The sequence below is a fragment of the Musa acuminata genome, chromosome BXJ2-11, assembly GCF_036884655.1.
Source record: "Musa acuminata AAA Group cultivar baxijiao chromosome BXJ2-11, Cavendish_Baxijiao_AAA, whole genome shotgun sequence".
NCBI classification, from domain to species: domain Eukaryota; kingdom Viridiplantae; phylum Streptophyta; class Magnoliopsida; order Zingiberales; family Musaceae; genus Musa; species Musa acuminata.
In genome coordinates, this window is record NC_088348.1 from 26,027,319 (window position 1) to 26,042,421 (window position 15,103).

At 38.6% G+C, this 15,103-nt stretch overlaps 1 protein-coding gene across 2 annotated transcripts in view; it reads right to left on the reverse strand.

Annotated features, from left to right (window-relative positions):
- LOC103971597 (uncharacterized) overlaps positions 1 to 15,103 on the reverse strand; it is a 56,618-nt gene that overhangs the window by 13,227 nt on the left and 28,288 nt on the right. For both annotated transcript variants that reach the window (XM_009385655.3, XM_009385656.3), the window contains exons 8-14: positions 8,709 to 8,803; positions 8,511 to 8,623; positions 8,305 to 8,408; positions 8,156 to 8,233; positions 7,933 to 8,011; positions 1,731 to 1,899; positions 794 to 864 (exon numbers count right to left, since the gene is read on the reverse strand). In XM_009385655.3, coding sequence (XP_009383930.2) covers positions 794 to 864; positions 1,731 to 1,899; positions 7,933 to 8,011; positions 8,156 to 8,233; positions 8,305 to 8,408; positions 8,511 to 8,623; positions 8,709 to 8,803 — 709 coding nt within the window. The remainder of the gene's footprint in view (positions 1 to 793; positions 865 to 1,730; positions 1,900 to 7,932; positions 8,012 to 8,155; positions 8,234 to 8,304; positions 8,409 to 8,510; positions 8,624 to 8,708; positions 8,804 to 15,103) is intronic.

Consider the following 15,103-nt stretch of genomic DNA (forward strand, 5'->3'; position numbering starts at 1 on the left):
ACGACACTCAATAGCCCTCGTAAGGTCGACTACCACTCCCAATGACCAGCTGTACTAGATCTGAGACAGTCAAACCTATAAGTCTGGTATCAAAGAGTGGAGTACTCATATATGACATCCTTGGTGTCTTAGGTCTAAGGACCAGATATACCACTAGGACTACGGAATCGCTGTCTGACAATAAGACATCATCAACCATCCAGCATTCCGTAAGCGGATCAATCAGTGAACTCATTCTCCAATGAGCACCTGTACTGTATCCCTAGTGTCCCTACACGAGCAGCTATGAGACCCGCTGCATCCATCATATGGACGGGTATACAGCACACCAGTCTGTCCGGTTATCATGATGTCCCTCTCGAGTAACCTATGATCGGGATTATTTAGGATGTGTTTAAAGGTGAATCGATCTCATTTTCGTGATCTCATCACGATCCGATTCCCATTGCACAAATCCAAAGACATCACAATATTTATATGCATATATGCAATAATTATAAAGTGATATATGCCAAAATATAATAAGCAAAAAAGATTCTGTATCAAGTCACATATGCAATCACTCACGTGATTGGCTTGCTGGGCACCTATGACTAGCAAATATTAGCCTTACTATGAAAGTTTATATAACAAGGGACCAAATCTTTTCAATTCTCATTCCAACATATGCTGGACACCATAGCTCAATTCCAAATGAATGTTACACATTATTCTAAGCAATTCGTCATAACCAACATCAAATCTAGAATGGTCAAGAATACATATCCAAAAAAAGACAATACTTGGTACGTACAGATTCCTGGTGACCAATTAATGAATGAACCAGGCTGCCATCAGAAGCATTCCAAACACATATTCTGCAATCTGAAGAAAGTAATTTACATTTAGAAACAAAACAGCAATAGTATTTTAATCCAACAAGGCAGATTCAGAATGGTAAAATGTAAATCCAGTGGGGAACCCCAGGACAAATATGTAGCATGACAGAACCATACTACACAGATGAGAAAACACTGACATGATTGCCATGAAATGAAAACTACCAGGCTATCAAGAAATATATAACATCTATCAAAATGTGTAATACAGAGCAACAAAATACCAACAAAATCAAATAAGAAGCATTTAAACATATTAAACTCCTAATGTCTTTTATTAACTAAAAGTAAAGCACATCAAGACCAACATATGACACAACATAATCAGTATTAATAGCCATCAACGAAGTACCCACCATCAATTTCTTAGATAACAAAAATCACATAAAAAATGTTTCAAATTCGTATTGGATCAGGATTAATTGAGTTAAACATGACAAAGTTATAAATTAAAATTTACATGAATTGAGAGATGCAAAGATCATCCTTAACTCCATACCTGTTGACAAGCTTTTTTCTCTAAACCTATATTGTCCTAAAACAGTGCCTAAAATCTAGTATTGGCTGGCTAGGAGATTCTTGTACTACAACACTATAACATGTCATGTGTGTGATGAGTTAGGTGTGCATGCCCCTCACATACTGCCATAGGCCAGGCCGTAGCATGTTAAAAAGGCCATCCGCCATTACATCGCATACCATCCAAGTACATACCTGCATGGGCCTAGAACGAGTCCCAATTTTCTAAACATAGAAACAAATCTACAAATGGTTCACATCAGAGAGAATTTAAGTTAATATAGCACTAAAAACATGTAAATCCTTAAGAAACAAGAAAAAAATAGAACAAACCCATGATAGCAGCAAGCACAAATCGGTTATCCAAACTCCAAACTATCATGTTAACACCACGAGGAGTTGGTTGATATCTCTGACGTGGACCGCCACGTGGAGGTTGTGGAGGCATAGGCGGGGGAGGAACTTTAAGATGATAAGCACGAGTCCACCGGCCAACTTTCCCCTAACATAAATAAAAAGGAACTGAAAACAATTAGAAAGGGCTTAAAAAAAAAAAAAGAAAGAGAAACCCATAGAGTAATTAGAAGAAGAGCAACTTTGTTAATAGAATCAATCATATTTAATCATGATTACCTACAATTTTTAGTCATGCTAAGAATAAACTAATTACAAGTTCTGAATAACCTAATTTTCTCTTCCTACTTATCCTTACAATGATGTTTTCTCAATTCAAACCTGAAATAAGATATTATTTCAATCCCCACATGATTGTCACACCTTTTGTCCAACAGTACTTGGTAATCTGTCTCTCTCTCAACTTACATAATTGCACTTCTGCTGGTTTGTCATGCACCTACGCTTGCACGCATGCACACTATATCTTACCAAAATATAGTTAATAAAGCTATATACAAAGAGTGCAAAGAAACTAAAGCAGAATATACACTCATGCAATCACTGCTATACCACTCGATATGGTATGAAACAGGTGATATGTACTGGTCTGGGCATTGGCCAGTACAGAAACCACCCGCATTCCGGATGGTCCAATCCAGTTTAATAAAAATAATTTTAAAAAATCAAAAATCATGGTGGAACCTGTCCAACTTGACCAGAAAAATCCTAAAATAGAAATTAACATGAGCCCTCTTCTCACATTCAATGTCGATACCGCTGCTGCTTCTCCTCTTTTTTCCTTCCTCTTCCATCGCCCCTTCCTCTTCTCCCTCATTTTCTTGCCAAAGCACTAGTAGTAAATACCGATGTACCATGGGTTAGTACACCATTACTGACCGATACATACTGATCCAACAACATATCTCCAAAACGAGCCAGGTACACAAAATGGCAATCCTTGCTCTCATGTTTATACCAAGTATGATATCATGCAGTAGTAAGTTTTCTATTGAAAAGCACAAGAACCTTACGCCCAGTATGCAAATGGAGTCTAATATAAAATTCGTTTTCTACAATTTCTTATTTGTCCCATTTTTGTGACCTACTTATGGCAAGCACTCACAAATCACTACACTAAGTATACATCATGTAGATTAGGTTAACATAGACATAGGTAAACATCCTTCTACTTCATACATACAAGATCTATCAGGTTAACTTTAGTGATTTTGTATGGCCAAAGTCTGCCGCAAAATATCCATTTAAACCACTTTCAATGAAAATCCAAAAATTTAGGCCAGTTCAGATCAGTGATGTTGATAGGCCCTCGAGTGAGGTCAGGTGAGGCCCGAGCGCCTCAATTTGGCACTAGCCTAGGTGAGCACATGGGCCAGGCCGCTGGGTGGCCAAGGCACACACCTAGGTTGACTCAGGCACATGGGTCCAATTTTAAGGGATTTGATCCAATCCTAAATGAACCGAACAGTTTGGTTCGATCTATTAATTATAGTCCATGCACATTGAGCTCAATTCCCTATATGAGCCAAATGGTTTGGCTCAATCAATTAATTAAGGTTTAAAACCTCCCCTCATAATTCACCCCCAAACCCTGGACCTCAAAACCCCCGCCCCAAATTGTTACCCATTTTGGCTTCCTTCCCCTCTTTCGGACGAGCTACACTTCTCTGACACTACAACACCCTCTCTTTAGTGCCACCTCTAATAGCCCTCTATATGCACGAGATAACCTCACATGATGCTCCCCTCTCCAGTAAGAATGACACCTACTCTTGGCATCTCCACACTCGTACCCAGCAGCAACCAGCATCTTTGACACTCTTGGCATCTGAACTTCAGATACATCATAGTCAAAAACATGTGTTTTCAATTATTTTTAGCTAATTTTGACAAACTTGACCAATCATGCCAAAAACAAATGTTTTTTACATTTCAAGTCAGTTTTCACCAATATGGTATTGACTCAATTCTGGGGGTTTCCCTCGAATATTTTAACTTCTTTCCTAACATTGCCAATGCTAGTTCCAAGTCCAGATGAAAAAGGTAGAGGGTTGTGTTGAGTCACTAATAACCAACGAAAACCATGTCAGATTTCATGAACATAGATCTTAACCGATTTCAGTATAGAGCTAGGTCGTCATCCGAAAATGATGCAAGACACCTTCACCACCTAGGTGTCTCGAATTGCAAACAGTGGGCTAGGAGATCGCCCGAAAGCAGTCCATCACATTAGCGCCCGGATGTGGTTGCAAGTAGGCAAGGGTTCCTCATTGTTTTGGACCAACGAGAGTAAAGAAGTTAGTCCATGAATAGAGAGTTAGGTTAGCTTCTTGAAATATAGGAACACTTTCAAATAAGGGATTAGAATTGACAGACACTATGACCAGAAGAAGAATAAATATTATTTATTTATAAGAGATTAAGTGGGTAGGAAAAAAATTTAGAGAGATTAATAGTACTGGATTTAAAATTTGGTATATTAAAAAAGTTAAACACAGAAATAGTGTAGGAATTATTGTTGATAAAGATCTTAAAAACACTGTTGTAAATATAAAAAGATTTGGAGATAGAATTATAATTTTAAAATTTCTGAAACAACAAGATCTTTTAAACGTCATTAGTGCTTATGCCTCTCAAGTCGGATTGGACGACCAAACAAAAAGAAAATTTTGGAAAAGCTTAGATGATATCATTCGAGAAATGCCTATAAGCAAAAAACTTATAATTGGAGGAGATTTAAGTGGTCATATAGGGAAAACATATGATGTATATAGCATGGGACTTTGGTTATGGGGAGAGAAATAAAGATGATGGTCGGATTTTGAATTTTGCAACTTCATATAATCTTATAATTATAAATACTTATTTTAAGAAGATAGATTAACATTTAATTATTTATAAGAGTGGTCATAATTGTAGTTAAATAGATTTTTTTCTCACTAGAAAGGTAGATAAGATTATTTGTAAAAATTATAAAGTTATACCTGACGAAAGTTTGACGAATCATGATAGGTTGATGGTATTAGATATTTACTATAGAAAATAAAAAAAAAGATAATATAAAATTACTAGGACTAGATGGAGTTTTAAAGATGATAATATAAACACTTTTAAAAATATGATGGAAAGGGAAGTGACTTGGAACATTGATGAGGATAATATTAATATTATTTGGACTACAATAGCTAATAAAATTAGGAGTTTAACCAAAGAGATTATAAGTGAAACTAAAGGTACAGATGTAACCATAAGAGATAGTTGATGGTAGTACGAGGAAGTTCAAAAAATAATTTTTACTAAAAGATTGTGTTTTAAAGATTGACAAAATTATAAAAATGAGAAAAAAATTTAAAAGATATAAAGAATCTAAAAAAGAGACTAAAAAAGCGGTTAGTATGGCAAGATATGATAATTTTTATAATAAATTAGGTACTAAAGATGGTGAAAAATGATATGTATCAAATTGCTAAAGCTAGAAAAGGGCAAAGATTTAGGTAATATTAGATGCATTAAAAATGAATATCAAAACATACTGGTTAATGATAATAAGATTATGGAAAGATAAAAAAATTATTTTTATAAATTATTTAATGAATATTCCACATAGGACTTTGATTTAATGATAAATAATAGTGGTAGATTTAATAATCATACATTTATTCATAAAATTAAAGCTAATAAAGTAAAAGACGCATTAAAAAAGATGAAAATAACTAAGAGTGCGGGGTCTGATGGTATTCCTATTGAAGTTTGAAAAAATTTAGGGGATGAGGGAGTAGCTTGGTTAATTAACTTATTTAACAAAATTATGAAATTCAAAAGGATGTTTAATGAATGTAGAAAGAGTTTTTTAGTGCTAATTTATAAAAATAGGAGTGACATACAAAATTATTCAAATTTTAGAGGAATTAAAATCATAAGCTATACTATGAAACTTTGGGAAAGAGTTGTCGAAAGTAGGATAAGGCTTGAAACAAATATTTCTGAAAGTCAATTTGGTTTTATATAGGGAAGATCAACTATAGAAGCTATTTATTTATTAAGACAATTAATTAAAAAGTATAGAGAGAAAAAGAAAGATTTGCATATGATTTTTATTAATTTAGAAAAAGCCTATGAAAGAGTTCATAGAGATTTATTATGGTGGGTTTTAGAGAAGAAAGGTGTATCCATTAATTATATTGATGTTATTAAAGATATGTATGATAATGTAGTTACTGGTGTTAGAACTATACGAAATGTGTCTAGAAAGCTTCCTATTAGCATAGGATTACACCAAGGATTCACATTAAGTCCCTATCTTTTCACATTGAAAATAGATGAATTTATTGGTTACTTACATGATAGACCTCCTTGATGTATGTTATTTACTGATGATATTATCTTAGTTGATGAGAACCTAAGTGGAATTAATTATAAACTTAAGCTACGAAGGAAAGCCTTAGAAACTAAAAGTTTTAGATTAAATAGTACTAAAACTGATTATATAAAATGTAATCTTAACGATTCTAGAAATAAACAAAGGAATATAGTTAAATTGAATAAACAAGAAATCCCTTTAAGTAAAAGTTTTAGGTATATTGGATCAATTATTTAACAAGATAAAGAGATTGATGAAGATATTACTCATAGAGTAAAAACAAGATGGTCATAATGACGAGGGGCATCAGGAGTCTTGCTAAATAGATAAATATTTAAGTTGAGTAACTTGCTAAATATGTAAAGCAAGGAGGCAAAGAAGTATCGTTCTAGTGGTGGGCAATGATGGGCAAGCAACTCTCGATTCACATGTTTGCAATCCATGAGACACCCTAAACACAGGGTTTTAAATATATACATATATGTAAACCGAATCGCACCATTCCAAAAAGGCATGGTGCACATCCTATTTTACACCTAGACTAGTAAATACCAGTTGGTACTAACCGATCCCTACAAAATTGCATTTTCTGATATAAAATAGGACCAAGATGACTAGTCAACAAATCCTTCATTTATTCTTCTGAAAGCTTCAACCTTGATATTTGAACAAGATCTACTTCTATACTATATTACATGCTCTAATTACATACTAATGATACAATCATAGTTGATTAAAAGATTAGATGTCAAGCTTGTATTTTCTTTTTATATGAAATTGGCTTACTTCAATTAGTCAAAAATGTTTTATTTTTTTCCTCATATATCTCATTTTCTTCTTACTAATTTCATTGTCTGAAAACTCCAAACTTGGGCTGAAAGTCAAATTTTTAAAATCAGAACTCCAATAGCTAAAACTGAACCTGTTGTCAGAAATATCTTATGATCTAGTACAAAATTGAGAAAAAAGACAAATGTACCAATTCTGTTATCTACAGGAGAAATAAGAAATCCAGAAGACATTACCCAAGAAATAGAGAAAAAAACATTGATAAATAATGTCTCAGACCAAACATAACACTAATAAGCATCTTTTCCTTATTGCAATATAAAACAAGTTGACCAAATAGTATACAAAAAAATTTGGAGACAAAAAATGATAAATTGCATTTTCTGATGTAAAATAGGACCAAGATGACTAGTCAACAAATCCTTCATTTATTCTTCTGAAAGCTTCAACCTTGATATTTGAACAAGATCTACTTCTATACTATATTACATGCTCTAATTACATACTAATGATACAATCATAGTTGATTAAAAGATTAGATGTCAAGCTTGTATTTTCTTTTTATATGAAATTGGCTTACTTCAATTAGTCAAAAATGTTTTATTTATTTCCTCATATATCTCATTTTCTTCTTACTAATTTCATTGTCTGAAAACTCCAAACTTGGGCTGAAAGTCAAATTTTTAAAATCAGAACTCCAATAGCTAAAACTGAACCTGTTGTCAGAAATATCTTATGATCTAGTACAAAATTGAGAAAAAAGACAAATGTACCAATTCTGTTATCTACAGGAGAAATAAGAAATCCAGAAGACATTACCCAAGAAATAGAGAAAAAAACATTGATAAATAACGTCTCAGACCAAACATAACACTAATAAGCATCTTTTCCTTATTGCAATATAAAACAAGTTGACCAAATAGTATACAAAAAAATTTGGAGACAAAAAATGATAAATTGAGATTTTCTCACATGAGATCGTCTAGATCTTGGAATCCAAATAATTGCACTGCCATCACGAGAACAGGTAACAATATTATCATGAGTGAACCTGCAGCAAAAAGAACTTCAAGTTAATATTGATAGCAAGACTTAATTGGCATATCTGTTCTAGCTCCTAAGATTCACAATCCACTAAGAATATTGCTTTACAGAACAAATTAAATGACAGTGGAAAGAAACAACATAAACCAACCAGGAATTCTTGAACTTAGGAAGACTGTCTTCCTTCAAAGCATCAGCTATCGAAGATCTAGACCCCACAGCACAGCCACTGATTGAAGAGAAACAAACCATGATCAGAACAGCTAGCAATATAAACACATTTTAACCAAATAAACTCACCTGAATTGCACATAATTGACATCATTCTCGTGACCAGATAGAAGGTCCATTTCATGATTTGGTTGTTCAGAATCATCAGTGTTGCTCTTACAAGCATTCCATACCTGAGAAACAACTTGCACATAAGGTGTCATATATCAGAACTCTTTGGCAACATAATTTTTAAAACCAATCTTTAGATAATGTACACGAGCCACAAGATTTACCCGGGCATATGTATCTGAGCTACCAGTGACAAATACGGTTCCATTAGCATTAAATGCGCAACACAAGATTTGACGTGTTTGTTGACCAGCACTAGAAGGATCAGTGCCCTTTCCTGGCATTTGTTTCATCAATTGCAACTTCAAATCTCAAAGTTGAGCAACATAACATATTTTTCAAAAAAATAATCACAAACTAACCAGTTAAAGAATCTGGAGGCTTTGGGATGTAAATTCGTGGCTTGGCAAGTGACTGCCTGGCATCCCAGATACGGCATGTACCATCATCAGACGATCTGTTCAATCATAATCATTGCTAATAACAAAAGAACATGCAATATTGGAAAAGAGAAAAGAGTACAAGTGTACAACTATATAATTTCTATGACAAAAATAACGTTTCAGGTGCATAAGAGATTCAAAAGCCCCAGCTAATAGATTCAAATAAATCATTTTACGATTAAGCAAAAGTGAATATGAAAACATATTGGCAAAAAACAATTATAAAAGTTCTGAAACTTATTAACTTAGATCCACCAAAACTCAAGCAACAAGAGGAACTAAATTAAGAGAAAAACAACAATTTTTTTAAAGTCACCTAAAACACTAGGGACAAGCATATTATCTACTTCACATGAATTTTAGACTTCAATTCTCTCAGTCACACTCATAGATGGAGTCCTTGGATTTTGACCTTTTGGCCTCCTCGTTGCAGGTTTACAGTAAATGAAAAAGAATTCTTGCATTCTGATGGAAGTACAGTAACTCTCCAAAGTTAGCATTAACTTTGGACCCCTTCTTTTAAATATTCATATAATGAATGGTGGGCAGAACCTTATAGGGATAAGACTTTTAGGATGTTAGGTAGATGGATTTTTATTTTGTACCATGTTGTCACGGACAAACTTCGAAACAGGGTGTTTGATGTAATGCTTATGTATGTCCGTGTCTTTTGGCATGTTCATGCCTTGTACAACATGTAGAGGGGCGGCCGAAGGCAGAATAGTCCCATGCTAGTTGGGTTGGTGGCCTCTTTAGGCTTGTAAATAAAGGTTGTGTCATGTGGACACGTTCGAGAGCTTTTCGGTCTGTAATGGACCATTTTACCCTTTGTTGTGCCACTGTTCAGAGCTTGTAAAGTCTGTTTGTAATTTGCATTGTCTATGAAGTGTTTTTCGGACATGTTTGCTTGTGGATCCCGATTGAGGCGTTCTCTTTTACCCGTTCTCTCTTTTGTTGGTCCTAAGGGACAATGGGAGGCTTCGGGGAGGCTGACCTTTGCAGACGGACGCGCGAGGGTGCCGCACGACTTAGGCAAAACCAGTTAAGTCCGTGTCATATGGTATCAGAGCGGGACAAGCACTCATAGAAACACTTGACATGCAAACGTGGGGGACCTAGCGGGGCTGCGTTGAGGGTAGTCAGCAACGCGCGACCGTTTGGGGGAAAACGGGCATGGAGATGTAGGGAAAAGGAGTCGCTCAGAGGAGCGGGCATCTGAGTTTGGCATTCAGAGGAATGGCCAACCCTTCGCGCAAGAGGCACCACGAGAACAAGCAAGCTTGGAAGAATGTGGAGCGCACAAAGGTTGGGATGGCTGAGTTTGAGCTACGGCTCAACGTTGACAACCATACTTGATGGTGCTCTAGGCAAGCGAGGCGCTTGGCAAGAATGAGACCATGCAAGGTGGAATGAGTTGCTCAACGACCAAAAGAGTTTTGCAAAGCTCACAGAGGTGAGGGGAATTGCTAACTCGAAGAATTTGGTACTCATGCATGGGCTTGTATGCGGACGATGGAATGTTCGTGGCCATCCCAAGGCGGTCGAGACTCGGCGCCATGGAGCATTGAAACTTTCTCTTCGGCATGCGAAGGATACGTCCGGAGGAGGCTGAAGTGTGCAACGAGTTCAGCATGTTGCTAGGCCTTGAGGGGTGCAGCGGTGGCTGTATTGACGTGGAGGCGCAATCTAGCAAGTGCGTTTGCAAGAGACAGAACAATGCACAGTTTGTTCAGCAGATCGGAGTAGTCCAAGGGGATGGTGGTCTCCGAAACGAAGAGAGATGTTGCTCCAACGGGACAGTTATCCAGGAGGGATAAGTCTCGGCTCTCCAGAGGGAGAATCATGTGAGACGGACTTCACATGTTGAGGAGGAGTACCTCACAAACAACAACTCCACGAAGCTTAATGGACCGAGCAAGCAGCGAGGAGTTGTCACATGATCTCGCTCGAGAGAATGCATGGGTGGATGCATTGCGAGATCAAGTGGGGGAGCGACCTGAAGCAACTTAAATGAAGGCACACTTAGAGTTGATATGGAGATCGGACTCAAGGGAGGGCTGACCCGTGGAATGGTGGGCGCGAGGGCCACCATCGACTCAATGCAAAAACGAGGAGCGGAGCAACTTGGGTGTAACTTGGCGAAGTACCCAAGCCGCATGAAGGGAGCCAACATAGAAGTTGGAACATGGAGCAGAGGCACAGCGCTTTCCCTAGACAGAGGTCAAGGACATGAACTCTTGCAGAGGCAGGAGTAGAATCATGCTGTTCCATGGGTCCTTCATTCTGACAGAGCGGACTCATCTTGCATGGTGCCAAAGACGAAGGGAGCTTCGGGGCACATGCACCTTATCTCGGAGGAGCATTTGAAGGAGGAACTAAGGCGACTCAATTTGCGGAGGCGGAGTTGAGTTCAGAAGGCCTTAGCACGGGGCAAGAGGACGCAGAGGCGGGTACTCTTGAAGAATATGCCATAGTGTTGTCATTCAAGTTGCCATGAGGGAAGCGGTGCGCAGCGGAGATTGTGCTGGTAGGGGCAGAGGCCCAGGATCCAGACAATGGTGCACTAATTACAGCGAAGTCGGGGGACTTCGGGAGCTACTAGGCGACGGATTGTCCTAGAACGGTGCTTCATCTAGGTGTGACCCAAGAGTGGGTGGATGAAGGTCGATTGCCAAAGGAGCGAACAAAATCGAAGGTGGAGGAGACCCTGCGATGTATTGGCAGAGGCCACACATGGAGGGTTCACAATTCGAGTTTATTCCACAAGGATCAGAATGCAATGGAGATGTCACCAGGAGGCGACATGGTGCAGCGGATCGTGGTGGAACAGTTCGTGGCAATGCGACACACACGACTTAGTCCTGGGAGGGACTGGATCATATGGAGGTATGATCGGGAGCTACTGGAAGCTCCACTTCGGTGAACAACACGACGGCAAGAAGGGCTATGGATTCAAGGAGTGAAGGCCATGGTACCGCAAAGGCGGGTCTTCCGGGCGTGCATCGAATTTTGCATCGGATGAAAACCTTGGTCATCAGCATATGGGGGCTGTGTTCCACTAAGGGAAAAGTTCGAATGCAAGTACCAGTGAGTTCCACGGGAGGGACTTGATCATGCAGAGGTATGATCGAAGCAGCTGGAGAGTTGGACTGCTCCAGAGCTCATATTCGCTTAAGGGAGCCCGACAAGTCAAAGGACAAGGTCGAGTAAGCGAACGTTGCTACCAAGGAAGCTAAGGAGAACAGAATCGGTGCAAACTCTACAACGTGATGGCAGAGGCCATGCATGGGAGTTGCAGTCTGTCTTTCCATCGACTAAACGGACTGCTTGGAGAACACAGAGGTGTTGAAGCAGGGGGTCGAAAGGGGCGAGGAAGCGACGACGAGTCCAGAGGGACTTAGCTACCCAAAATCAAGCAATCAGTTAGAATGGAGGTGGACTCAGAGGAGTGCCACGGAGACATCTCTACTGATTGTGAAGAAAAGGGATGCAGATGCGAGGCAACGGATAGTAGGGCCATGGGCATGGCAGCGCCATGGTACCGCAGAGGCGGGACTTCCGTGCAAGTCATTGATCCTTTGCTCTCATGGAGGGAGAGCACTTGGTCGTGAAAGGGGCCGAGGAGGTGGAGAATGCAGAGGCAATCTTCAAGTACCGAGACAAGGCTGAAGGGCAGAGGCCGAAGAACTTCGTAAGACCGGTGTCAACAAGTTTCTCATCAAGATAGCCGTAAGTGAAGGACTTCGGGTCATGCAAGAGTGCACGACCAAGGAACGAAGCAAGCAGTACGTGGTGCTGTACCTTTGCTACTCAGTGGAGTAGGCGGCAGGGTTGATGGAGAAGACGGTACAATCCCAGAGGCGACCTCATCTATCAGAGAATTACTCCAAGTTGGGGTGAAAACTTCCTGCATTCCAGAAGTTCAATGGCATTGAGAAGGTGAATCACAGTAACTAACTCAACGCAAGGAGTGCAAACACTTCAAGTGCTTCAGAAGTGTGAGCAAAGAGCAGGCGAAGGCCAGTAACCAGCTCGATGCATGAAGTACAACCTCGAGGAGGCGGGCGAAGTCAAGTAACCTTTGCCTTCTCAACTCTTAAGAGAATGGGCGAAACCGAGTACCCCAATTCTCTTATCTATCCAGCAGAGGAGCTCTGTACAAGTTCAAAGACCCTTCGAAGAGAATGGAAGACAACAGTTGTCAAATCCTCACCAATGGTGATCAGTGCTACTGAGAGTAGATTGTCCGCTTCATTTCCCAACGAAATGCCAATCGAAAGCGGAAGTGATGCGAACCTACTTGGATGTGACAACTAACTGAAAGAAGAGTCAATGAGCAGATTTTGTGGAGGAAGGACCCAAAACTTCAAAAGTTTGCGAGGCGATGCTTGTTAAAGCTCCAACAAGCATCCACCCAGTTCAAGCAGCATGTGAAAATTTTGAGAGACTGGCGCAGTAAGGATGGTCTTTTCCTTCATCTGGGGGATCCGCAGGAATCAACAATAATCAACACAACTCAACCAACCCCACACCAGAGTCAGAGTCATTTGTGAGTTGAAGCAGCATGGCGGATCAAAGGTTCGACTACTCAGAAACAGCAGCGGAGAGCAACTGGGAGCCAGGAGGCGCATTGCAGCTGGAGCAGAAGATTGAAGACTCAGCAAAGGTGAAGAGTTGCAGTGTTCACAAAGGCTTCGACGAGGACGTCGAAGGGATAAGTGGGGGAGAATGTCACGGACAAACTTCGAAACAGGGTGTTTGATGTAATGCTTATGTATGTCCGTGTCTTTTGGCATGTTCATGCCTTGTACAACATGTAGAGGGGCGGCCGAAGGCAGAATAGTCCCATGCTAGTTGGGTTGGTGGCCTCTTTAGGCTTGTAAATAAAGGTTGTGTCATGTGGACACGTTTGAGAGCTTTTCGGTCTGTAATGGACCATTTTACCCTTTGTTGTGCCACTATTCAGAGCTTGTAAAGTCTGTTTGTAATTTGCATTGTCTATGAAGTGTTTTTCGGACATGTTTGCTTGTGGATCCCGATTGAGGCGTTCTCTTTTACCCGTTCTCTCTTTTGTTGGTCCTAAGGGACAATGGGAGGCTTCGGGGAGGCTGACCTTTGCGGACGGACGCGCGAGGGTGCCGCACGACTTAGGCAAAACCAGCTAAGTCCATGTCAATGTGGTCGACCGCAGAAATGGAAAATTCAATAAAAACTGATAGAAATTAGTGGCTGCTTTTATGAATTGTTTATGGCTGAATCTCAGTGTTAAACAAGGTGCTGAACTAATGTCGCATACGAGACCAATATAAGAAAGATTTGAATTGATGTCAGTGCACTTTTGTGTTTTTATGAACTATAGTAATGTCTGCAATTTTATGAAGGTTTTTAATAGATATGAGACTAGAGAAAAGTGGTTGATCAAAAGGCATGATATTGTAGGCAAGCTAGCTGCAACCAATCTCTAATTATCACTGTGTGCATGCTCAGACACGATCTAGGGCTGATACAACTGAAAATTCTAGGAATAGCAAAAGAATAACTTGAATAAGTTTCAGGAGGGTTTAGAATGTGTAAAAGAGATACTGATTGCTTCTAACAAGAAACATAAACCTACAAGGAAAAAGAATAAAAATGACTGGCTTTCATTTTCTTTCATTATTTTTCTCACAATCTTCAACATAACTATCTAATAGATCAATGGGCTTAGCCTCCATATAAGCTTATAAAAGTATAAGCAATCTAGCTCTTTTGATCCAGAATAATCTGGGAAAATACAACCTATCAAATCCTATCTAAAAAGATATAGATCTTACAAAAGTTAATTCTGAATGACTTAACAAATATCCCAACCTAACCCATAATAGAAATCTTAACTCAAGTATAACTCAAAGTAGGAGCTTCATAATTCCAAAAGCAAAACAAAAAGTAATAACAAAATCAACAACAAGGCCATAATATCCCAATTATTTGGGGTCATTTAAATGGATTTATTGCTGTCATAGAGCTATGTAAAAAAATTATATTTTTAGTTAAATTAAGAGTATTTAAATCTGTATTTATAGTTAGCATCTATAAGTCTTCTTAGAGTGTGTTCATACTATCTTAAATGATTTTTTCTTGTTTTATATTTTATCTAAACTACACTTAATTATTCTTAAACAAAAATATCTTGCTTACTATCTTTCTTAATATTTCCATACTAACATATGTCATTTTTAACTACTCAACACTCAAATTTATAAAGTATCACTGGTTTAACAACTACCTTATATAATTATTCTTCAAATCTAAAAGGTACTCAGTGATTATACAAA